The following is a 24474-nucleotide window of genomic DNA, read 5'->3' as shown; positions in this document are numbered from 1 at the left end:
ATTATTTTCATGTTTTTCTTTAGTTTGAAATATTTCAGAGACCAAATTGTCAATTTATAAATAAACCTTCAGTTCTTAAAAGCAAAAAAGCTGGGTTATCTTAAATACTGTATACTGTATATTGCAAAATGTAGCCAAAATGCATAGTTTTTCATGTTACATTTTAAAATTTTCCTGAGAGAGCGTTAGAATGTCTCATAATGATCTCTTCTTTTTCAGAATTCTTATTCTTTCAGAAATATAAAAATCAGAGTTGTATTCAGGCAGCTTTTTAAAAAAGAATTTGAATTTTCCCAGCAGATTGTGATGGTGGTAAATATGCTCTGAAAGAATACGAATGTATACATTTTTAACCTTGTCCCTTATTTAGTTTTAATATATGTGTAAAAATAAGGTACAAGGTCACTAATGAATATATCAACAATTTTAAATGTGTATATGAAAGTCTGTCACTGAATTAGATCCCTCCAACTTTGTCTAGGAATTACGGATAATGATATAGACACAACAGGTGAAATCGTTTGAACACTTTATTTTCTCATTTTTATTACTTTTAAGGTAGCTTCTTGAAATTATGTTTAAAAATCATTTCCTTTCAGGCGTTCACAATTGTCTTTTATACCACTAATGACACATAGCATAGGGTTGTAGAATTTGTTGTATAAAGTAAATTTATTTTTCCCTGCTGTATAAAGATGCTATATTAACTTTTTCCTTTAAGACCAACAGAACTTTTTAGAAGCTGCAATGCTCAGTCAGATCAAGGAGCCATGAATGACATGAAGCTTTGGGAGAAAGGAAGTATTAAGATGCCATTTATAAACATTCCTGTTCTTGACATTAAAAAATGCCAACCAGAAACATGGAAGGCAATTGCTTGCTCACTGCAGATCAAACCTTGTCATAGTAAATCTAGAGGAAGTATTATCTGCAAGTAAGTACATTCATAAGTCTTTTTTACTTCAGTAGTTTTTCAGTTTACATATAAACCAAAACCACAATCTACTATAGTACTGGGTTTGACTTGTGTTAGAAAAGGCAAACACAGAAGGAATGTGGTATTGAATAGTTGATGTACTTCCAGTAAAGTCAATGGGAGTTGAAAGTCCTAAGCCCTTACTTGAATAGGGTGTAGAGAAGAATCTCTCCATGTTTCTATTATAAGGATCATTTTTCAGGTTTTTACATCCTGCTTTACCTATATAAATAGACAAGACAGAGGTTGGAAGGGCAACCAGTGGTGCAGAAGAGACTTGTACAAGGTCACACAGCATATCAGTGTAACAATTGACTTCTGATTCTCAGGAAAGTGTACTTTCCACTAGACCATTCTGCCTCTCCTAGACAGACTAAATTATATATATTATATATAACCATTTCTCTGCAAGACTACTGCCTATCTGGTTTTTCTTGATCCCTGCAGTGCTTGAATTGGGGGAGAGTGGAAACTCTTCATCTCCTACCTGAGTTGCATTCAGTACAGTTATATATTCTCTCTTTTTTTAGTGATGTGATCATCCTCTTTCCCCTTTCCTAGCGTGGGGGTTTGCAGTCAAATGTAGGACAAGTAACAAAGCATAATTTACGAACCTTCAAATTCAGTTTTTCCCCCCATTCTTTTATTTGATTCTCGGTCTCCTTTCATCTCCCACTTTCTTTTAAATACATAACATTTTCTTCCTCTTCTTTTTCCATTGTTTTCTTTCCCCTTTTATTGTTTTCCTGTCTTTTTTTTCTTTCCCCTGCTTTCTCTCCAACATAATCTTTTTTCTCTGTCATTAGCTTCCTTATTTCCCCACGTATACGAATAACTTTTCAGTTTTCTTAATCGCTCTTGAGGGAGCACAGTTTGTATTTTCCGGCTGGTATTGGCTTCTGGATCCTCTGTGGATGCTTTCTGGGTGGTATCACCAATGGGTACCATAATTCCCACACAAATGGTGCTGGATGAGTCGTCTTGTCCTAGTTCTCACCCTTTCCAATCATTAGGAGTGAAAGTGAGAAGTGGGCCACATCAATAGTAAAGGGGGGAAAAAAACCCATCTCTGACAGGAGCAGCAAAGGAAGACACAACCATTCTTTTTGAGCTCCACATGTATGTGGAGGGTTGTGACACTCTTCTCAGAGCACCCAGAACCATAAGCCATTGTGTTACCTCTCTGCAGCAGCAAGAGTGAGTTTTTCTGGGGCTTAAACTATGTGTCCGCTCCTTGCCACACCAGTCTGTCCATCTCACCAGCAAACCAGTGAACAGGTTCCCGAGTTTCCCAGTCCCTCTCACTGAACACTCACAGAAATTAAGTTTTCTGCCTCCAAGGAGACAGTGCACATGCTCACCTGTTGGATTAGCTGAGGACTTACACTTTACTTCATTATAACAGCACTGAGATGATTTATAGTAAAACTAAGAGTAAATGTATTAATAAAGAACATAGATGTAAGTGATACTAAGCAAGAGAAAAGGAGACAGGTATGGTTACAAACAAAACAAAATAAAACACACTTTCTAGTGTTTACGCCGTAACTTTAGCAAGTTACAACTTGGTTTAATCAGCTTTCTCACTTACTTCAAGACACTGGCATCATCATCCTTTGGGTACGAGAATTGAGCGGTCACAGACTGAGAGGATGTTGGCTCTTTGTCCTCTAAGTGATGGATTACTAGAATGTATTTTTCCTCCCCTTGTATTTTCCAAAGTCTATAGTCTTTGTCTAAAGAGCCAAGACTTCCTGGGGTTCAGAGTCTGGTGCTTCCCCTGGTATGCTCATCTAGGCGTTTCCTCCAGCTGCTGTTAGCCTAATTGCTTTTTTCCTTATATGTAAATGTACTTTCTTTGTTCTCTGCCTGTAATGCCTGTAAATCCACACTCTTCTTCAAGTGATTGCACATGTCCATTCCACTGTAAATGTTTGTGTGCGTCAGTGCACAGTTGTCAGAGAGTTTTTACTCTTAGCATTATCCATCGGTGGCCTCAGCACCCTCTGCTGTCTCATGCACATCACACAGGTACCGTACGCCTGCTTAGTTCCTTCCTACTGCCTGTGATAATTGTTGGAGCTCCCTGTCCTTCTGCAAGTTTTTTCTCAATACCTTTTTATTGTACCCATGTTTAGTTGAGTTAGTAAAATAAAAATAACAAAGTTGTGAACTGGAGAGATGCTGCGCTCTGAGTTTCAAGGCCCGCCATTCTTGCGGTAAGGCTATGCCTGTTAGTGACCCTCACCCCAGCTGCCTTAATTGCTTGGAGGAGGCTCATGGAAGGAAAATGTGGCATTTGTAACAACTTTAAGCCCTGTTTGAAAAAAGACAGGGAAGCCAGGTTAAAATGTCTGCTGATAGAATCAGTTCTGAGGTCTCCATCTGAGCCCTCTACCTTGGTCCCTGAACCAAGGACCTCTGCGTCTGTTAGTAGTGCATCTCTGGCATTATGAGTTCCAAGAAGCAGATCAGTATCACCGGTGCTGAAGAAGGGGCATTGGAAATTGGACTTAGTGCTAGAGTCAACAAAAGACTTGAAGAGAATGAGCTCTTCTAAAGACTCTGGAGTGCATGCAAAGAGGAAGCGCTTCTCGGGGCACACCTCTAAACAAAGGAGTTCGTTTACTGCAAAGCACAGTGTGGCCCTGTCGAGACCAGCTTCAGAAGCACCTTAATCAGCAACTTCTCACACCACACTACTGCAGAGTGTTTTCCTGGTACTATCGACTCCTGAGGCATTTGAGCCTGCAAGGGAGTTGGTGAATCTCTCAGTTGTGCCATTACCAGAAGTTCAAGAGACTCACCTGGCACTGTCTCCAAAGGTACCACCTCCAGCAACTTCACCTAAGCATTGAGCAGCTCCATTGCACATGGCCATCAGGGTACCAGTGAAGCTGGTACTGTCCAGGAAAAAGCTGCAGGTAGTATCCCAAGATCCCCTTTCTTCAGAGCTTGAGCCTCCTTCTGCGGTACCAGTGGGTCTTTGTCCTCATCAGACTCTGAAGTTGGATCCTATGTATCCCAGCTTAGTCTTTCACCTCAGGAGGACTATGTTACCTGCCTGCCCTGGTTTCTGCCTGAGTACCAGCAGGGAGTTTATAGGGGGACCCTTGGGCTACTCATAGTTGGGGTTGGGGGCTGTACCAGTGGCCCTTTTAGAACCTGTGGGGTTTCCCTCCCAATCAAGAGCATCCATACAGCCCTCTCTTCTCCATCTATTGAGTGTCAGGAACATCGTTCCCACAAGCACCATAGCGTTGGTACCAAGTTTGACACTCGGGAGAGTCATGATCCGTCTCTTGAATAGCTGCAAGAGGAGCAGGAACTGAATCTGCTCTGGTATCATTAGCATTCTCTTCCTCATCCCCAGATGAGGCAATTTGCAATGGAGCCTATTTCTTTACCTCTGAATTATTTTAAGACTCCTCAAGAGCCGTGGAGGAAGATGGCTATGGCCCTAGATATTCATCCACAGGAGGCCCAGGAAAAATCCCACAAGCTGGTAGACATTCTGACATCTGTGGCTCCAGCTGAAATAGCTCTACCAATAAATGAGCCTATGTTAGAGCCTACCCAGATCCTCTATCAGACCCCAGCTTCCCTGCATCCAACTGCAAAAAGAGTGGAGACATGGTACTATTTCCCTTCTTAGAAAGCTTTGCTGGGATGCTACAATTTCACCCTGGGGATGCTGTTTCAAAATTCAAAGACCAACTCTCAGATGAGGTGAAATGAGCTCCTGACTTTAATAGGGGAAGGTGAGCTGGTCATCAGAACAGTTCTGCAGATGAATCAATGCAGCAGATGCTGCAGTGTGCAACATGGCCTCTGCTATCATGATGAGACTCATCCTGGTTACACTCTTCTGGCCTCCCGCGAGAGGTGTAATGGACAGTTCGGGACTTGCCCTTTAAAGGGCCATTGCTCTTCTCAGAAAAGACTGAGATTCTGCATAATCTCAGATTCTAGAGCGACCCTGAAATCCCTGGGAATTTATACCCCAGCAGGGAAGTGGAAGGCTTTCTACCCTCAACAATCTCAGCATTTTCAGTGGTTTGCCCCTTGAGCCCAGGAACTACCAAGGAGAAGGAACAGAGCTGGCAAAAGATGCCCACCACTACCCTCTGCTTCAGCTGCTGCTAGTTTGTCAAGGCAGGTGGCATCTTCCAAGAGCTTATGTTGATGGGCAGGTTGAGAGCAGTCTGTCAGTTCTAGGAGTGACATCTTTTTCTTTTCAGTTTTTGCGAACAGCCTGTTCCATGTCCATGGTGCTTGGCCCACATCAAAACAGTTGGGTGGGTTCTAAGCAAGGTGGAAGTGGGATATATGCTCCATTTTGTTTCTACCCCATCCTTCCCTCCCCCTTCCCTGTCCCTATCAGGGACCCCCTCACGAGAAAATATTCCTATTTTCTGTATCTGAAACATCAAGGATTAGCAGTTAGCTCAGTTAAGGTCCCCCAGAAGCTGTATCAGCATTTCATCCTCCTGTGGATAACGACTCCTTTTTTTTCCTAACCTGATGGTTGTAGGATTTTTAAAGGGCTTGGATAGGATGTTTCCACACACACAGAGCCCTAATCCATCTTGGAGTCTGAATTTAGTGTTAAAGTGGATGAATCCTCCCTTCAAGCCTCTAGCGACCTGCTCTCTGTTACGCTTTTCATTTTTAATTGCTGTTACATTGACCATGAGAATAGGGGAGTTGAGGGCATGAGTATCACATTCTCCATATATAGTTTTTTACACAGATAAAATTTACCTTTGTTCGCATCCAAGTTTTCTTACAAAAGTGGTCTCCTCTTTTCATATCAACCAAGTAGTTTTCTTACTGACCTTCTTCCCTAAGCCTCACGGTAATAAGGGAGAGGAGACACTGCACATTCAAGATGTTAGAAGAGTGTTAGTGTTTTATCTGGAACTGATTAAATCTTTCAGGTCTTTTTCTCAATTGTTTGTTGCATTTTCAGACAGAATGACGGGCAGTCTGGTTTCCATGCGAAGTGCTTTCATGGCTATCTGGTTGTATTTGTCTGTGTTCCCAGTTGACTAATAAGGAGCCGTCAGATAGTGTATTAGGTCGTTTGACTAGATTTCAAACGGCCTCTTTTTCTGACCTTTTTCTGGTTCATACGCACATATTAGACATTTGCGAAGTGGCAACCTGATCATCATGTCACGTGTTTGTTGAGAGATTGCACAGTGGAAGACAATCTAGAGACAATGCTAAATTTAGACAAGTCGTCATCCAGTCACTGTTCAAATGGATTTTGAACCCCCCCCTCCACACAAAACTGCTAGTGAGTGATCTGTGGTGGAATGGACATGTGCAATCGCTTGAAGAGGAAAAAACAGTTACTAACCTTTCCGTAATTGTTGTTCTTCAAGATGTGTTGCACATGTCCATTCCATGACTTGCTCTCTTTCCCCTCTCTATTGGATTTGTTCTGGTAGGGAGGAACTGAGGGGGGCCTGAGGCAGCTCAGCTCTTTATGCCTATGTGATGTGTGAGAGAGCAGAGATTGTTTGGGCTGCGCTGATGGTACTGTTACGGGTAAAAGGTTTCTGACAACTGTTCACTGGAGCGCACAAACACCTAAAGCGGAATGGGAACGTACAACACATCTTGAAGAACAACAGTTATGGAAAGGTTAATCACTGTTTTTCCTTTGCATAAGGCAGGCTTGTTTATCCACTGCCTCCAAAACATATTTTAGGAAACATTTCCAGCACGTATACACATGAGTTTCTCATACAGAAACGGTCCATATATCACACAGTGTTGTTCATGACCAGTGTGACCAGTTCTTGTATAATCTCTTACAAGACCGTTTGCCGAAATATCCTGACAACAGTGTGTGTGCCCTTTGCCAGCTGGCATAAAGGGGCTCTTAAGGTCACAGAGGTTTTTGTTGATTTTCTTGTTGTTTTTGCTTTGGCACAGTTACAAAACAAACTCTCCAAATCCAGGGTGAAAAAACTTGCAGTTTCAGCAATAAGTTTCTATAATTCCTATCTTCAGACCATAAATGTATATCTCTCTGTATGTTTGTGTGTGATTAATGGTGTAAATGACTGGGGGAAATTAACTTTTTTATGCTTCTCTAAAAAAAATTTTTTTTGCCTCCAGTAGTGTGTTCATTCTGTATAATTTATTTTCTCTGAAGATCAGATTGTGTGGAAATTCTCAAGAAATGTGGAGACCAAAATAAATTTCCTGAGGGTCACACAGCTGAAAGCATTTGTGAACTTCTGTCTCCAACAGATGACTTTGAGAACTGTATCCCTTTGGATACATACCTTAGTAAGTACCAAAATATCTGTGCAACAGGGTTGGAATGTAAAATGCTTTTGAATTCTAAAAATTTAGTTTTCCATTTTTTAAAATGGAATCACATGAAATTGTTCAGCTGAAAGTATTTCATCTAATATATTGGACAAGAACCCCAGCATGGCTTCACTTCTCATACTCTGCAGCTTCACTGGATGTGCATTGACTTATATTAGCTGAAAATCTGTCCCATTGAATTTTAATATTAATGTTCTTCAAAATAATAACGTCTTTTTGATAAGGTTAACTAACCTGTGTGTCAGAAAGAACCCCTTCACACCCAAAAGTACTGAGAAACAAGAAGACAATAAAACATGACCCCCACATTTCCCTACACAAGAGAAGACATCTGTCACAGTTTCAGGGTAATTGCATCTACATTCTTTGCTCCTTTGTCCACTGTAGAAGTACTCATTCAGGTCTCAGGCCTTCAGCTGTTCCACTACCATCTGAGCAGAGATTTGAGGCTACACAGCCCCCTGCCATATACTGTGATATCCCAGCAAGCCAGTCTGCCTAACAGCCAGCACTTCTGCTGTGCTTTACCTCTGAAGGCTATGGCCAGTGAGTGCTGTAGCTCACGAAAGCTTATGCTCAAATAAATTGGTTAGTCTCTAAGGTGCCACAAGTACTCCTTTTTCTTTTAGCCGTTTCAAGTTATCATACAGCTCATTCTCAGCAGAGTATATTTATTGGGGTAAAAGGACAGAGAGAAAACATACATAAAACTATTCATGGATTTATATGCTTACTAAATATACCAGAGATTGTCCACGTGTTACCCGGGGTTCTTTCAACCCAAAGCTCTTGGTAACTTTTACTCTATGCGAGGTGGTGTCAGGAAATAAATCAGGGGAGACATGGCTGTCTGACCGATAGATGGCTGGCACAAATAGGACAACACAAGAGTGCTTTCACTTAAAGCTAAACTTTACTTCGTCTCAAGCACTTCCACATGTCTGCAACAGGTTAGTAAAACACCCCCAGACCTTGATAATTACCAAAGCTGAATGTGGCTCTCGAGTGATACAGCGGCAGGCTTCCAGTGGCCAAATCTTCCATCTGCCGGTGGGGACTGCAAGATGTATCCGGAGGGAGAGTCTAAAAAGAGTCCCACTATCTCAAACTTTTTTCCCTTATTTATAGATTAGTAATAGAATGACATGTCCCTTAAAGAAAACTTGTTAAGTAAGCAGTTTCAATGGTCAAGAGGTTCCTTCTGATTATGATTAACCAGGTGTGGGTTTTTCCCGAGTTTGCAGCCTTGAGGCCCCAATAGACATTCCTGGGGCACATCCTGCTCTTCTAAAATGCATGTATCAGCAACTTCAACACAGTTCTTATCAGGAAGGACGCAGGGTCAAGCTGCCCTTTCTGTGGCACCCAAAACCCCCTCGCCTCCTGCCTTGGTCAGGTTGAGTGCAGAATGGCCAATTTAGAGCCTGCTGACTTGTCTGCTTTTAGCAATAATCCATAGTGGTTTCAGGCCCTTTACTGGTTTGCCAAAGTCTCCCCGTACACACGAGGCCCTGTTAGGCCAAAGTCTTTTTTACACTCTCCCTCCCCCCGCCCAAAGAAACTAATACACATTATCTATATTGATACAAAGGGCTGTGAGTACTTTATGACTCGTACTGTCTGGCCTGTCTTTATTACAATGTTTTTTTTGTTGCTGTTTGAGGTTTTTGTGCTTTAAATATAAAATACAATATGTGAATGCAATATCTGTCCCAGCATCCTTCATAACACCCTCTTCTCATCATTCCCAGAAGTGGTTTATTAAAGATTCTGAGATGCATATTTCTGTATTTGAGTTACCTTTCCCATGTCATTGTCTCTCCTTTCCCCTCACTTTCCTTTTTCTCTTTATGCAAGGAAGTCATTACTACAGAGTCGAGGGAAACTGAGTTGAATCTTAACAGTTCACCAGTGATACCAAATTGTCTTCAAGAAACTATGTATGTTTCCAATTCATCTTCAGGCTGAAACTATGTACGTTTCCAATTAATCTTAAGGCTGTCCTTTAACAACCCTGCTGTTGCTGTCATGGGGTTTCTTTTGTTTAGAGACTGCCAATCAGTCCCAATTTATGTTTTGTGTTGTAGACAAAACTTATCTGGGGAAAAAGATTGATTAAACACATGGTTACTTGTGAGTAGAATTTGGGTCAGGGTTTTCAGGAGTGAAGGGCTTAATATGATAATCCATTACAAGTAACCTCTCATTTCAAGCTTCTACATAAGCATTCTCAACAGTGGAGAATGAAAGATTTGAAGGAGTTGTATGTGGCAGAATAAAACTCGGTGTTCAAAATAGGAAATGCCATGCTTTATTAGAAAAATTATCATGGACCTCATTATTATTTAAGTCACTGCAGCTGATCTGTAATTACAATTTCAGACCCGAGTTCTTTAGGTAACATTGTGGAGGAGGTTACACATCCATGTAATCCAAATCCTTGTGCTGCCAATCAGTTGTGTGAAGTAAATAGAAAAGGATGTCAGTCTGGAGAACCCTGTCTTCCCTATTTTTGTGTTCAAGGTAAGAGGTCTGGACTGCTATTTACACTTTAGCTGTTAGTTAAACATGAATTGTAGAGATTTTGCTAAACATTTTAAAATGTACTGGTAATATACCAAAAAAGGAAAAACTGTTTTAAGATTGTCACAGTTACCATTTTTTCCCAACAAGGGAGGGGGTGTTGTCTTTTCAACTTTTTGGGTTTTTTAGATCTCCCCAAGAATTTCTCATTTCCCTTTTTTCATTTTTCTCCCTTCCCTCAGAAGACACACATGCTAAGGAATTTTCTGTCCGGTAGGAGATCTGAATGTTTATTTTATTTCAATTTAGAATAAAGAAAAGTGTGCAGCCTCTGAGCATCCTGCTAATTATTTAAAATTACAAAAACATAATGTAATATGAATCAACTCACCCCTTCAGCAAGCAGCAGCATACAGTCAAATACTACTTCCCTACTTCCCAGGTGAAACAAATGACCCTGCAGTGAGTCCTGAAAGTCCTCAGGTATCGGCTGTTTTAGACCAGGGTCTCGAGAACATTCCAAGAGCCCTGAAGGTCCTTGTGGCAAATGCCTGACCAGTTGTCCTTTCGACAATATTGAGAGTGATATAGCAGCAATGCTTCCATTAACCTCTACTCTGACCTGTATTAGAGAAAGGTGGTATCTCAAGTAGTCTGGTCCTAGGCTTAATAGGTCAAAAATAGCACCTTTAAAGTCTTTCCAGAAACTTGCAGGTAAACAGTGCAGGTCCTAGAGCAGTGTCAGGTGTCATCTAATGAATGGCACCCGAGCTGCCTTTTGCACCAAGTCCAAATGCCAAATCATGAATTTGAGATGTAGCCTCACATATAGGGTACATTGCAATAGTTTAACTTTGAAGTGGCAGACATGGATGATGATAGCAAGATCCTCATTTAAAAGATATGGCCGAATTCAGATATGGTAAAATGCCTTTTTGACTGTTGCTACCTGATTCTCTAACCAGACTTCCCAAGTCATAAACCCAGTCGCCAAGGGTGACTGAACACCATCAGTCTTATGGACAGATATCACCACCATTTCTTTCAGTTCCCTTTAAAGAAGCAGGATTCAACCTGTGGCCTGGAGGCCACTTGTGCCCCTAAATTTTGTCCCTTGAGGGCAATTGTGTTAGGAAGAATATTTTTATTTGATTGTGAATTGAAAATATGTCCCCCTGAGAGAGAGAGAGAGAGAGACTGATTTAATTGAAGTTTTTGAATCAGCTCCATTGCTACTGGGAATAAGTAGAGGTTATCACCTCCCCAGCTACATCCCACCATTTCCCTGTGCAGCCTCAGGAGCATCTCTGATGAGAGCTGGGAGTGCTCTGAACAGCTGCTGTTACTTTACTCCTGCAGCTGCTCAGCAGTTTCCCTCACTGGCCATCTGCTATATCGCAAAGGAAGGAAGGGTAGCTCGCTGGTTGGCTGTTCCACTACCTACATCCCTGCTGGGCTGTGGGAGCCCTGGAGAGAGAATGGACAGGTGCTTGAGTGGCTCTGCCTGAGCTCAGAGAACTAGTTAAAAGTATTGATTGTGTCCCACTTTTATGAAATAGTACGTTTGGCCCTGAGGCTGAAAAAGATGGATTCCACTGCATTGGATTGCACTGGACTGACCTTGTTACATGAGAGTGATTCAAAGTGGCTGATCTAGGAGCAAACAAACCCATTGCTAATGGAGACAGAAACTGTATTTCAGAAGGTTGAAATGTGACTAACATCTTCCTTGTGTTTAATAATTATTTTAAAAATTGACAATCCATGGGTTTAGTTTAGTAATTAATTAGTTACTCTTATCTTACTTAAAACAAAAAAACCCCAACTTTAGTTCTTCGAGTTACTGTCCCTAGGGAGGGCATCATGTAAGGTACCCATACACCTTCGATCAAAGATTTGTTCAACAGTGTCAGTGGGTCCATGCTTGCGTCTTTCATTTCCATGTGCTCCAGAACAAGGATATATAGGGAGGGTCAGCTTTATTGCCACTCAGTTCCTTTTCAACCACCTGCGTTTAGAGACAGAGCTTTGCAGTGTCCACTAGCTTATCTTCTAGCTATCTGTATCTTATTTTATTTTAGTATTCCTTATTTTTTCCTGGGCACAAGCTTGCCAACTTTGGACTTGGATGCCGGCATCTATTCTACCACTGGTACCGACTCATCTGCCAGTACCCACTACTCTAGCTCCTCTATTGGACATGGGATGATACGTCTTCAGAGTAAAATATTTCTGTCCAGGATTTGATTACCTTTCCCTTACAGCCTCCGTCCCTTGTCATGTACCCTGACAAGGATACTCTGGGAATTAGTCCAGTGTTGGCAGGAACATCCCTGGGGCCCCACCCCTTTTCCATATGCCTCACCATGTTGGCATTCTACCACATGGGTCCCCTACACTGACCAGTTTTACAGGATGCCTTGATGTAAAAAGGCCCACCAAGAGGAGCCTTCAGGCCCAGAGTACCCCTTCCACAGCAAGCTCCACCTTCTCATGGAGACTTTTTTTCAGAGGATCAGGAGCCAATGGTTGAGGAGGAAACACCTCCTTCCAATAAATGATTGGCATCCCCAGATGAAGCAGTCCTGTCCCCTCCATCATCCTGCAGTGATGACTTTAAAGTTTTCTGGGATCTGATGAAGAGCATGGCTGAGACACTGCTAATTCCTCTTGAGAAGGTTCAGGAGGCCCAGCATTCCCTATTGGATATTTTCCACACTCCATCTCATCTACTCGAAAGCAGAGCACTCAGACCACAGCGAGGTCTTGCTTACAGCTCCTTGGCCATATGGCAGCCTGCACATTTGTTATGCCTCACTCCAGATGCCTTCAAGCCTGGCTCGAACTGTTTATACATGCAACAGACACAGCCTGTCCAAAAGTGTCCATACTCCAGAAAGTCCTCGACCCTCTCTTGCTGGAAGGACCCCTGCAAGGTCTGCATTGGGACACCTTTTTCATATCTACCTCCCATAAGGACCATCACCTCAGACACATCTATGCTGGGTTCAGGAGCTCACCTTAAGGACTTCATATCACAAGGCACGTGGATCCCCAGGAATCATTGCTCCATACCAACATCTTTGAGCTATAGGCAGTCCATTACACATGCTGTCATTTCTTATCCAATATCAAGGACCACTTTGTAAGTATTATGACAGACAACATGGCAATGATGTACTACATCAACCAAGGAGGAGCAAAGTCCCTGTCCTTAATTGCAGAAGCAATAAAACTCTGGAATTGGTGTCTAATCCACCAAATCAATCTCTCCAGCATACCTAATAGGTCTGCAGAACACGATTGCAGACTATCTAAGCAAGCATTTCCTTCAGGATCATGAATAGGAACTGAACAATCATATGTTTTGGAAGATCTGCCTCATCTCAGGCTTCCCAGAATTCTCCTGACTGCCACGCTCTGTGCGCTGCTATATGCCTACCCTCAAATGCCTTTGCTTCTCAAAGTCCTAAACAAGCAGAGAGAGGGAGAAAGCAGACAGGTTGGTTGTCACACCTCATTTGCCTAGTGCTGAGACCACCTCTTCTCCTCCCTTTGGTGACAGACCACCTGACCCAGAAATCAGACTGTGTAACCTACACCAACTTCTCATTGCTACATCTTTGACCATGGCTCCTTGATTGCTCTCTGGTTTAGAACAGGACAATTCTCCTGAGGACAATTCTCCTGAGGTGCAGCCTGTGCTCCTAAACAGTAAGAAGCACGTCCTAAGGAAAACATACCTGCAGAAGTGGAAGCATTTTTTGTGCACAGTGGTTGTTGTCTTCGTCTGAGTCTTCTCTCTCTACCATACTGGATTACCTGCTGAATTAAAAACCCTGGGATTTATCTTTCAGGTCAGCCAGGGTCCACCTGGCTCCTATTACAGCCTTTCACCAACCAGCTGAGGGGGTTTCAGTTTTTACTCCCCTTACCACTAAAAGTTTTCTGAAGGGTTTGACCAAACTCTTTCCTCCTGTAATACAGTCCACTCAACCTTAATTTAATGCTTTGAGGGAATAAAAAAAACCCTTTGAGCCCATGTGCAGTTATTCTCTTCTGCACTTGTCTCTTAAAACAGCCTTCCTTGTAGCCATTACTTCGGCCAAAAGAATAAGTGAACTGGGAGTCCTTATGACTGATCCACCTCTACGCTGTGTTCTGTTGAGACAAGGTGACTATTTGTCCTCATCCTCATTTTCTGCTTAAAGTCTTGTTGGACTCTCATGTCAATCAGGACATCCAGCTACTGGTTTTCTATCCCAAACCTCATGCTTCAAGGGAAGAGGCCAGTCTACATCCTCTAGCTTTCAGAAGAGCCCTCACTTTTTATTGCCACAGGACTGACTAACTATTGCCTTTCAGATCCTATCTCCATTGATGAGAGAATAAAAGGAACTCCTCTTTCCTCACAGAGTCTATCTGAATAGGTCTCAGGGTGCAGCTTAATATGTTGCAAAGCTTGTGGGGTGCACCTTTAACCTAGGGTGACAGCCCATTCTATCAGAGCTCAATCTACCTTTGTAGCTCTGCCTAAGAACATACCCATTGCAGACATTTCAAAGCTGCCATCTGATCATTAGTGCACACATTTTTGCAGCATTATGCTATTGTTCACACTTTCAGACCTGATGCAGCTTTTGTTGAGGCCATTCTGTGAACTGTTCTTAACTCATCTCCTCAACACCCACTACTGTAATTAAGGTACTGCTCTGCAGTCACTTAACGTAGAGCCCCCCTAGAGACAATAGCCTGGAGAAGGCGAGGTTACTTACCTCTGCAGTCACTTAAGTTCAAAGTGTTTTGTCCCTCTGGGTGCTCCACTACCTTCCCTCCTTTCCCCTCTGCTTCAGAATTCTTGCCTTGAACTTCGGAGTTGAGAAGGAGCTGGAGTTGCGGCAGGTCCAACTCTCCCTATATAACCTCATTCTGGAGCATGAGAATGTGTAGGGTACAGATGCGGCGGACACTACTGACAAAAAATTTCCAATCAAAGGTGCACCTGCATGCCATACACCTAGCATGAGCACCAACAATGACAAAATATCTTGAAGAACTCTAACTACTGTAGAGGTAAGTAATCTCTTTCCTGTTCCTTTCACTATCCCTTGCACCTTCTGGCTTTTAATCTTCCTCCTCCTTTTCCTTTGTCCATCTCACTGCTGTTTTTCTATCTCCTCCTCTTCCTTATTCTTTTCCTTAACTTTTTTATTCCTTTTTATTTTGTTAACATATTTTTATAATGTGTTCTTGAGTGTCTTCAAAATGCACACAAGAATGGAAGCAAGGGAGAGGAAAGAAGGTCAGGAAAGAAAAATAACAGAGCTTAGCTGCTAGACTTCAGTACAGGTTAGGGGCTGGTGTATCTGAAGTGTGTGGTATTTGTCGTGCCCACATATTCTGCCACAGAATGATGGGAAACAAGGAGAGCTGATTAGAGTGATATGAAACTACACATTTTCTTTCTGCATTTGCATGCAAAAAGTAGTATTTCTGCATGTACTTAAGAATTTTATCTTGGGCAAATTCTTCACGCTCCTGCCAGTTATCATTGATCCTGAAAATGAAAATGGTGAAATCCTTTCCCCAGAGTAATATTATGGATTGTACCAATGTCATTATTCACAAAGAGAACCACTTTTGGATGCAAAATGACACTCCTCTGCCTCCAAAAACTGCTTTCCATTTTTGCAAAAATTTGAAGATGTGTATATATATTTTCCACAATCCTCAGAAGTGATTTTTCATCATCAGAATTTCTTCACACAGAGTATTTGTTATCCCTAAACATTTCTGAAACATAATTACTTGTTATTGAGCTAATGTTTCTTTTGTGTGCATAGGTTGCAAGTTAGGAGAAGCTTCAGATTTTATTGTCCGCCAAGGTACACTTATTCAGGTTCCATCATCTGCAGGAGATGTTGGTTGCTTCAAAATTTGTACCTGTGGACAGAGTGGACTTTTAGAAAACTGTATGGAGATGCATTGTGTTGACCTTCAAAAGTCATGTATTGTTGGAGGACAAAGGAAAAGTAAGTACAGGATTAGACTCGCTTTCTAAAAACTGAGAGCTTTTTTCTGGGAAGGCTGTGAAGGCCAAGGCCATCTGCTTGCAGACCCTGTCCCCTCAGCACTGGTTCATGTTCTCTGGCCTTTTCAAGTTCCCTGACAGTGTGAGTTATTTAAGGAGCCATGGTGCCAAGGGCTCTCGCTCCCGGGAGTACACTTGGAACTCCTCCAAATGGGGGCGTGGCAATAGCACAGAAGAGCATAAGTGAATGCTGCCTCTGGCGGTCTTGACTTAGACAGGCTTACTCCATAGATTGGTGGAGGAACGCTGTGCAGAGCTTATTCCCCAGTCCCTACTCCTGCAGTGATATAGTCTCATGTGTTTGAGCAACATTCTGTATTAGGTGGTTTCATGAGATTTCTATAGAGAAAAATACTCTCTGAACAACATAAAGTACATAAATCTTTCTTAAAAAGAGAGAACAAAAACCACACACAGCAGCAAGACATAAATATTGATTATTTAATTGTTATCTAAAAGTGTAACTGCTTTTATGGAAGTTTTTCTTTCAATACTCTACTAGTATACTCTAAAAGGTTCCATGGATTTCATTGTTTACAGTTAAGGTGCATATATTAAGTTTACCCATTGTTTATCCATAGTTTACAAGTGCCTCTCTTTGTGTTTGGTTTAGAAACTTCATTAGAACTTAGCTGAATCAAATAATGCTATGACTCAAGTTAGGGTAAACAAAAAAACCTATTTGCAAAGCATTTGTCATAGTTTCTCATGGAATGATGAAGATGGAATATTTATTTTACTTTCATAAAGGCAGGAATTGCTTATTCTAACATTGATTTTTTTCTGGGTCTTTTTATTTGGAGTTTACAGTGGGTTACTCATAGTAGTAACCATTATGGTCTGTAATAAATGTTTGCAAGATCAGGCCCAATGTAGGAATTCATCTTCAGATAACCTTTTACTATATTATATGAAAAAATCTATATTAAATGCAATGTTAAGGTTGCAGATTTAAATATATAAGTTGTTTCACAATCACTTAGATTCAACAAACTAACCACTCCTTAATCTGGTCTGCTTTCATACTGTTACATTTATCTGTATTTCATTACAGAAATGGCATTTAGTAATTTTGGCTTATTTGTTGTGAAGGATTGCCATCTAGATTAAGGGGTGATTAGTTTGTTGAATCTTACAGTATGTCTACACTGCAGTTGGACACCCACAGCTGGCCAGTGCTAGCTGACTTGGGCTCACAGGGCTCAGGCTGTGGGGCTGTTTTCTTGCTTTCTTTCCCCACTTTTCAGGGTCCTAGAACCCGGGCTCCACCCCAAGCCCAAATGTCTACACCACAATTAAACAGCCCCATGACCCTGAGTCAGGTGGCATAGGTCAGCCACAGATTTTTAATTGCAGCGTAGAGCTACCCTAAGTGACTGTGAAAGTAAAACACTGAAACCAAATTGGGCCTTGGCAGCTGCAATATTAAGGGCTCAGTCCTGAAAACTCTGAGGATAGGCCTTTATGTTTATGCATTATCCCTTTAAAGGATCTGGCCCTAAATTCCTCTATACAGTTTTGCCAGTATGTCTCAGTCGTGATTGTAAACACTCATTATTCCATTCTGCTACTGAGTAGACACAGCTGCCTGCTGCTAATAATGCCAGATTGTGATATGTTTTTTTTTTTTAAACTTGGACAGATGTGCACTGGGAGCTAGATTAAGATCATAAAAAACATTTGCAAATTATTGACTATGGGTTAGATTGAGATATAACTCTCAGCTCATAAAAAGGGGCACACCGGGGAGGGAAGTGAGCAGTGCAAAGGGTGCAGGCTCATAAATAAGGATCTAGCTCAGGATGTGATGGTCTTACATTGCACTTTAAACAGAAATTTTAATACTATTGAGGGGAAAAAATCTATAATACAAAAGTTAGCAAACTTACCTGGAGTTTACCTACGTGCAACTCAACAGAAAAGTATCTTTAAACGTATCTTTAAGGAAGTCAAACATTAAAAAAAGAAAATCACAAGCCAAGGTGTTATAAACATTTTTTACACCAATCTGGAGAGCCTTAGCATTTTCATTTCCTGAGTATTTTGTTTTTGCAACCTTAACATTTCAGTTTTACATAGGTTTTAGCATTTCATTTATACATTTCTTCCAAAAATAAATAAATAAATAAATAAAAGGAACTGCCTGTTGAGTATTTTCCCCCACTTTCCCATTAGTCAGAAACATGAGTGTGTGGATTTTCCTTAAGTTAAATACAAACATATTCTGAACTCTGACCAAGAATAGAAATTTCAGCTCAAAAAACAAACACACACATTTCTGAAAGTTTCATAAACATGAGAAAATTGGGGAATAGTTTATAATGGAATTCTGTCTGCAGCTTTAACAATATAAAATAAGTCTTTTAGATCAGGTTTCAGAGTAGCAGCCGTGTTAGTCTGTATCTGCAAAAAGAACAAAATTTGTTGGTCTCTAAGGTGCCACAAGTACTCCTGTTCTTTTTAGATCAGTGTCTCTTGGTGGGGGGAATGTCTGTACTCATTTGTAATTATACACATAAAATACATCTCTCTTTTATTTTAAGGCCATGGAACATCCTTTAACATAGATTGTAATGTCTGTTCTTGTTTCGCTGGAAACTTGATATGTTCCACTCGTCAGTGTCTTAATGAGCATAGCTCAGCAGAGGAACGTCGTATGTTTACAGGTAACGTTTTCCAAAATCCAGAAACTTTACTTGTTCATTTGAGTTCCAACAGTAAAGTAAAAGGCTGACTTACAACTCTTCCTGCAGTTTATCCAGAAAATTTCAAAATTTCAGTGGCAATTCACTATGGTTCTGTTTCTTTTCTTTTCTTTTCTTTTTTTTTAAACTAAAGGCTGGTCTGCACTAGAAACTTAATATTGGTATAGCTACATCTCTCAGGGGTGTGGATTTCATACCCCTGACACATGTAGCTATACCAACGTGACCTCCAGTGTAGACAGTAGTAGGTTGACCGAAGAATTCTTCCATCAACCTAGCTACTGCCTCTTGGGGGAGTGGGCTACCTATGCCAATGGCAGAAACCCTCCCACTCGCATAGGTAATGTCCACGTTGAAGTGCTACAGCAGTGCAACTGCCGCTGTAGTGTTTTAAGTGTAGACATACTCTAAGATTTTTGCACTGAGTTGAGGCCAAAGAAGGTCAAATGACTTGCCCAAGGTTACATATGACTTGTCCCAATACAGCTAGCTCAGTTATTTGCTTCAGCTGCTGGTCACACATACCCTAATATTTTGTACACTCTCTGCCAATGAAAATATACAAGCCAAATTACTAATCTGTATATCATTTTTTCAGGTCTACCATGTAACTGTGCTGATCAGTTTGTCCCTGTATGTGGGCAAAATGGACGCACATATCCAAGCGCATGCATAGCACGATGTGTTGGGCTCCAGGACAATCAGTTTGAATTTGGATCATGTATCTCCAAGGATCCTTGTAACCCTAATCCTTGTACCAAAAATCAGAGGTAACGATTAAATATGTAAATTGTATTTAATTGATAAATCAGTTTATACTTCCTTCCCTGGCAATGATACTATATATTGTAAATTATAGCAATATTTCACAAGTCAAGTAAACAAGTGGGAATTTGTGAGATACCTACTTTCTAATTTTACAATAGTCACAGATTGCAGTAAGTGTCTGCATTTTGTTCTGTTGATCATTTCTGGAATGTTAACACTTCCTTTAAAATGCCTGCTGCAGATTCTACTTTTAGAAATAAAACAGAATTATTATATAATTGTGATAATGGGGGGACTGGATGGTTTATGGAATTGGAAATAAGATATGGGGCATTTTACCTTTTTGTAACCTTTGTTCAAGATGCCATCTGATGTCTGTTCAGTCAAATGGTTAAAGAAAGGAACTGAGTCAGAAGTGATCTGTGCCTTTTTTTCATCTGTAAAATAAAAACAATACCCACCGTTGTAAAGCAATTATAACTTCTCTGGTGAAAGGCATTATATAAGTGCTAAGTGTTATATTGCTAATTTGTGAAATCTCTGTCTCTGTCCAGTCCCTGCTGTTTCATTTTTACAGACAGTCAGATACTCTTTAAAAGAACATAAACAAAAATGTGGCACAATACCACTCACGAGAGAACTAAAAGATACGTAATAAATAAAATGCACAGCTCCCAATATTAGTGTCTGACTATCTTCAGTCAAATAGGCCTCTGTGACAATTAAGGCACGCACCACAAAAGGATTGGTAGTATTATGAGCAGATAGAGGAGATTTGTAGAACAGCCATTTGGCTTTCCATCAGTACATTCATCAAACACTACAGGTTAGAGTTTCTACCCTTAACAGAGGGATATCTTGGCAAGAAGGTGCTGTAAACAGTGGTTCCCAGATAAAATTCCATATAAAGCACTTACTTTGTATAAAAAAAAGTATTTGTGTTAATTTATCTTAGCATCCTTTCCCTCTCTATTTCTGTTCTTTGCTGCTCTGTATTTCCCTTCAGTGACAGATTAGGGAAGATGTCACTGTCAGAAGAGAAGTTATATTAGGGATTACATTTTTCAGGTTTTTTTTTCAATCCTAGGCTTTATATAGCATGTTTAACATAAAGGACCAAATTCCATTAATTGATTGATTTTAATGGAAATTGTATACTATCTCAGGGCAGTGTTGAGCTAGAATTGTGCAACATAGCTGTTTCTGTTCATAAAAATTCAGTTAACTTTTTGCTTTTGTTTGTTGTTTTGGTGTTGATTCAGATGGGGTCATAAGCTGACTTTTTGCTTGAACCTATATTTACAAAGCGAAACTCAGAACCTGATAGTTTTAGCAAGTTTAGTTTAGTTTGCCCCAAACCCACCAGAGAACACTTGGGGCGAGGAGGATTTGTGTTTTGAATCTCATCTCAGGTTCATAGACCTTGACAAAATTTTATGCAATACTAGGTTTGTAATGAACCCTGAAGCTAGATTACCTGAAATATTTTGTTACACAAGTTTTCTACAACTCTGCTTAGCCATACCTAGCTCTAAAGCTTGTGAAAGAATTCCAAAAGTTAATGTTCCCCTGAATATTTTGAGTTAATAAACCTACATAATGTGAAAATGTTATTAATTTATGCAGGTGCATACCAAAGCAGCAGGTTTGCTTAACGAGTTTTGAAAAGTTTGGATGTAGCCAGCATGAATGTGTGCCAAGACAATTCAACTGTGATCAGTTACGGGATCCTGTTTGTGACACAGATAATATGGAATATAATAACTTGTGTACTTTGTACCAAAAGGGAAAAAATGTATCATACAAGGGTCCATGCCAGGTATGAAATAGCTTTTGCAATATTTACCAGATGTTCAACAACATTCTTTAATGTTCCATTTTCATTTGCCATGCCCAAACAGAATTTATTTCTGGTTCACAGAAAGATTCTCATTAAAGTAATGCTTTCAAAAATGTAGTGGGGAACTCAAAAAAAAAAATATATATATATATAAAAAACAGGGTGGAAATCAAAGCAATTTAATCATGATTTAAATAAGCAATCAGGAAACCTTGACTTAACAAATCAGTTTTAATGGTGTTTTGCATTTGTACTTGTTAGTTATTTTCTTAAAGACATGTTGATTCTCATTGGTTGGTAACCATTAAAATTAGGTTTGAGTAGCAGCCGTGTTAGTCTGTATTCGCAAAAAGAAAGGGAGTACTTGTGGCACCTTAGAGACTAACAAATTTATTTGAGCATAAGCTTTCGTGAGCTACAACTTTAAGGTGCCACAAGTACTCCTTTTTTCATTAAAATTTATTAATTTGCAACTAAATATAGACTTTACACTAAATTAGGTGCTCTTTTTGCTAACCAGGAAGATACATGTCTATACACATTTATTTAGTTTAAATGTATTCAGATTCTTAATTTTTACTTTATTATTTTAGAAAATGGTGAATAATGCATTTCTTATTTACAAGATACATTTTTAATATTTTAAAGTTCTGGCTAGAAATTTAAATTTAATTAAAATGCACAATATATTTTTATACAGACTAACCACAGATCCTTTTAACTGATACATTTTTAAAAAAGCAATATACTGTATATATATTTTTGCCTTTGCTATCCTCCTCTCTCACTCAACCCAGCTGTCTTTTCATTGCTTTCATGTATTCCATTATTTCTTACTACAGTTGTCTTATTCTTATTTATCTGCTTTTTGTGGCTGTCATGACTGGGATGTGGATGGTCTTACCTAGTAGTTAGAGCAGGAGTTGGGAGACAGGCCAGGTCAAATATCACGAGATCAGAGTCTGAGACAGGCCAGAAGGCAAACTGAGAGTCGACGGTCAGGAGACTGGCAGAGTTAGGTTATCTGGAGATCAGAAGCAGGAGACAAACTTGAGAGCAGAGCAATGGATAGATGGCCAGGTCAGGGTACCAGGATGTGTAGCCAGGAGAGCAGGAGGCCAAGGAGGAAGCACAAGGCACACAGTCCAGAGCAAGATGGATCCCAGTTGTATGGGCAAATTCCTGTTCCTACGCTGTGTATAAATAGGAGCTGTGGACCAATTAGGACCCTCAGCATTCTGCCAGTCAGCTCCCAAGATTGGGGTCCTCTGTCTGAGTTCAGCTCCTATTCTGACAACAGTTAGCAGGTCCCTGGGTGGCAGGTTGGAACCTGCTAGCACCAGAGAGCCCTGTGGAACAGTGGCCTTGGAGTTGCTGGTTGGCTAGTTTTGTCCACTCAGTACCATCCTCTCAGTTTATCTTACTAGGGAGATCTGCAGCCGCCTAGTAAATCAGACATTTGTGTGGCTTGCTTTGTCTTGTTATCTACACAAGCCAAGAATTCCACTGTAGATAAGACACAAACCAGCTTTGATTTTTACTACCTTAGACGTTGTTTCAGCAGTGTTTTAATAGCTATGTCAAGAAGACACAGTCAGAAAGCAGCAAAGTTCCCTTTTACATTTTCTTATAACACTATTAAATATACAATTATGACAGGTTGGATCACAGAAACCCACTTGGGGCTGCCAACTGATGTGCCAAGACTATTTCTGCCCCTGCTTTCCCTGCCAGCTTGGGACTCCAGCACCCTGTCTTGCTGAGCCAGACACACCAGTCTGCTCCAACACAGACCCAGGGTCTGAACCATGTGCCCCAAAGTTGCAGACTTAACTGAAAGCAACTTAAGAAGTGTTCCTGTTTTTGACACTCAGATGCCCAACTCCCAATGGGGTCCAAACCCCAAATAAATCCATTTTACCCTGTATAAAGCTTATACAGGGTAAACTCATAAATTGTTCGTCCCCTATAACACTGATAGAGAGAGATGCACAGCTGTTTGCCCCCCTACTCCGGTATTAATATATACTCTGGGTTAATTAATAAGTAAAAAGTGATTTTATTAAATACAGAAAGTAGGGTTTAAGTGGTTCCAAGTAATAACAGACAGAACAAAGTGAATTACCAAGCAAAATAAAATAGAATATGCAAGTCTATGTCTAAGAAAACTGAATACAGATAAAAACCTCACCCTTAGAGGAATTCCAGTAAGCTTCCTTTTACAGACTAGTCTCCTTCTAGTCTGGGTTCAGCAATCACTCACACCCCCTGTAGTTACTGTCCTTTTCAGTATCTTTCAGGTATCCTTGGCGGTGGAAAGGCTAGCTCTTGAGCCAGCTGAAGACCAAATAGAGGGGTCTCCCACGGGCTTAAATAGACTTTCTCTTGTGTGTGGAGACCCCCTCCTCTCTCCTATGCAAAGTCCAGCTCCAAGATGGAGTTTTGGAGTTGCATGGGCAAGTCACATGTCCATGCATGGGCAAGTCACATGTCCATGCATGACTCAGAGCTTACAGGTAGCAGCCATGGTTCACATGCTTCCTTGAACGTTTTCTCAGGTAGACTTCTTATGTGGATTGGAGCCTTACAAGATTCATTGTCCTTTAAATGTTTCTTGATTGGGCACATAATTTGCACATTCCTTTCTCAAGAAGCTGACCAAATGCTCTACTAAGGCTACTTAGAAAACAAGCCAGTACACAGCCAATATTCATAACTTCGAATATAAAAATGATAGAGGCATACAAATAGGATTAATAGATTCAGTAGATCATAACCTTTACAGAAATATGTTACATGCATATATAGCATAAAACATATTCTAGCTATGTCATATATACATTCATAAGTATATTTCCATAAAGACTTATGGGGGGCACCGTCACAACAATATCTATTTTTCTGACATCGTTTAATATACATTTAACACGGTTCATTGTACAATTCTTTACAAGGTGCACAAAGATCAAATGTCCATGATGATGTCAGCTACCTCTGACGCTGCTGGCAGAGGTATTATTGTCAGGGCTGTAGTCCCTAGCAAGGGAAGATGTTGGGCTTGTCTCTCTTTTTTCCCCCACTTAAGAGGACTCTGAAGATAGAGTGGGGTCACAGCTTATCTGGGAGTACTCTGGGGGGACTTTGAACTCAATTCACTGCTCCCCTTGGTCCAACAATTTGAATTTGTTGGCTTTTCGAGTACATTGTATGGCCTGTCGGT

At 40.6% G+C, this 24474-nt stretch overlaps 1 protein-coding gene across 3 annotated transcripts in view; it reads left to right on the top strand.

Moving 5' to 3' along the window:
• RECK (reversion inducing cysteine rich protein with kazal motifs) overlaps window positions 1-24474 on the top strand; it is a 140059-nt gene that overhangs the window by 74700 nt on the left and 40885 nt on the right. For all 3 annotated transcript variants that reach the window (XM_084619925.1, XM_084619923.1, XM_084619924.1), the window contains 7 exons: window positions 722-934; window positions 7146-7282; window positions 9710-9850; window positions 15694-15882; window positions 18485-18607; window positions 19245-19416; window positions 21041-21233. In XM_084619925.1, coding sequence (XP_084476051.1) covers window positions 722-934; window positions 7146-7282; window positions 9710-9850; window positions 15694-15882; window positions 18485-18607; window positions 19245-19416; window positions 21041-21233 — 1168 coding nt within the window. The remainder of the gene's footprint in view (window positions 1-721; window positions 935-7145; window positions 7283-9709; window positions 9851-15693; window positions 15883-18484; window positions 18608-19244; window positions 19417-21040; window positions 21234-24474) is intronic.

This window comes from Lepidochelys olivacea (genome assembly GCF_965140295.1).
Source record: "Lepidochelys olivacea isolate rLepOli2 genome assembly, chromosome: 2".
Lineage (NCBI taxonomy): Eukaryota > Metazoa > Chordata > Testudines > Cheloniidae > Lepidochelys > Lepidochelys olivacea.
The sequence above is the reverse complement of the archived record's forward strand: the minus strand, read 5'-3'. Positions and strand labels throughout refer to the sequence as shown.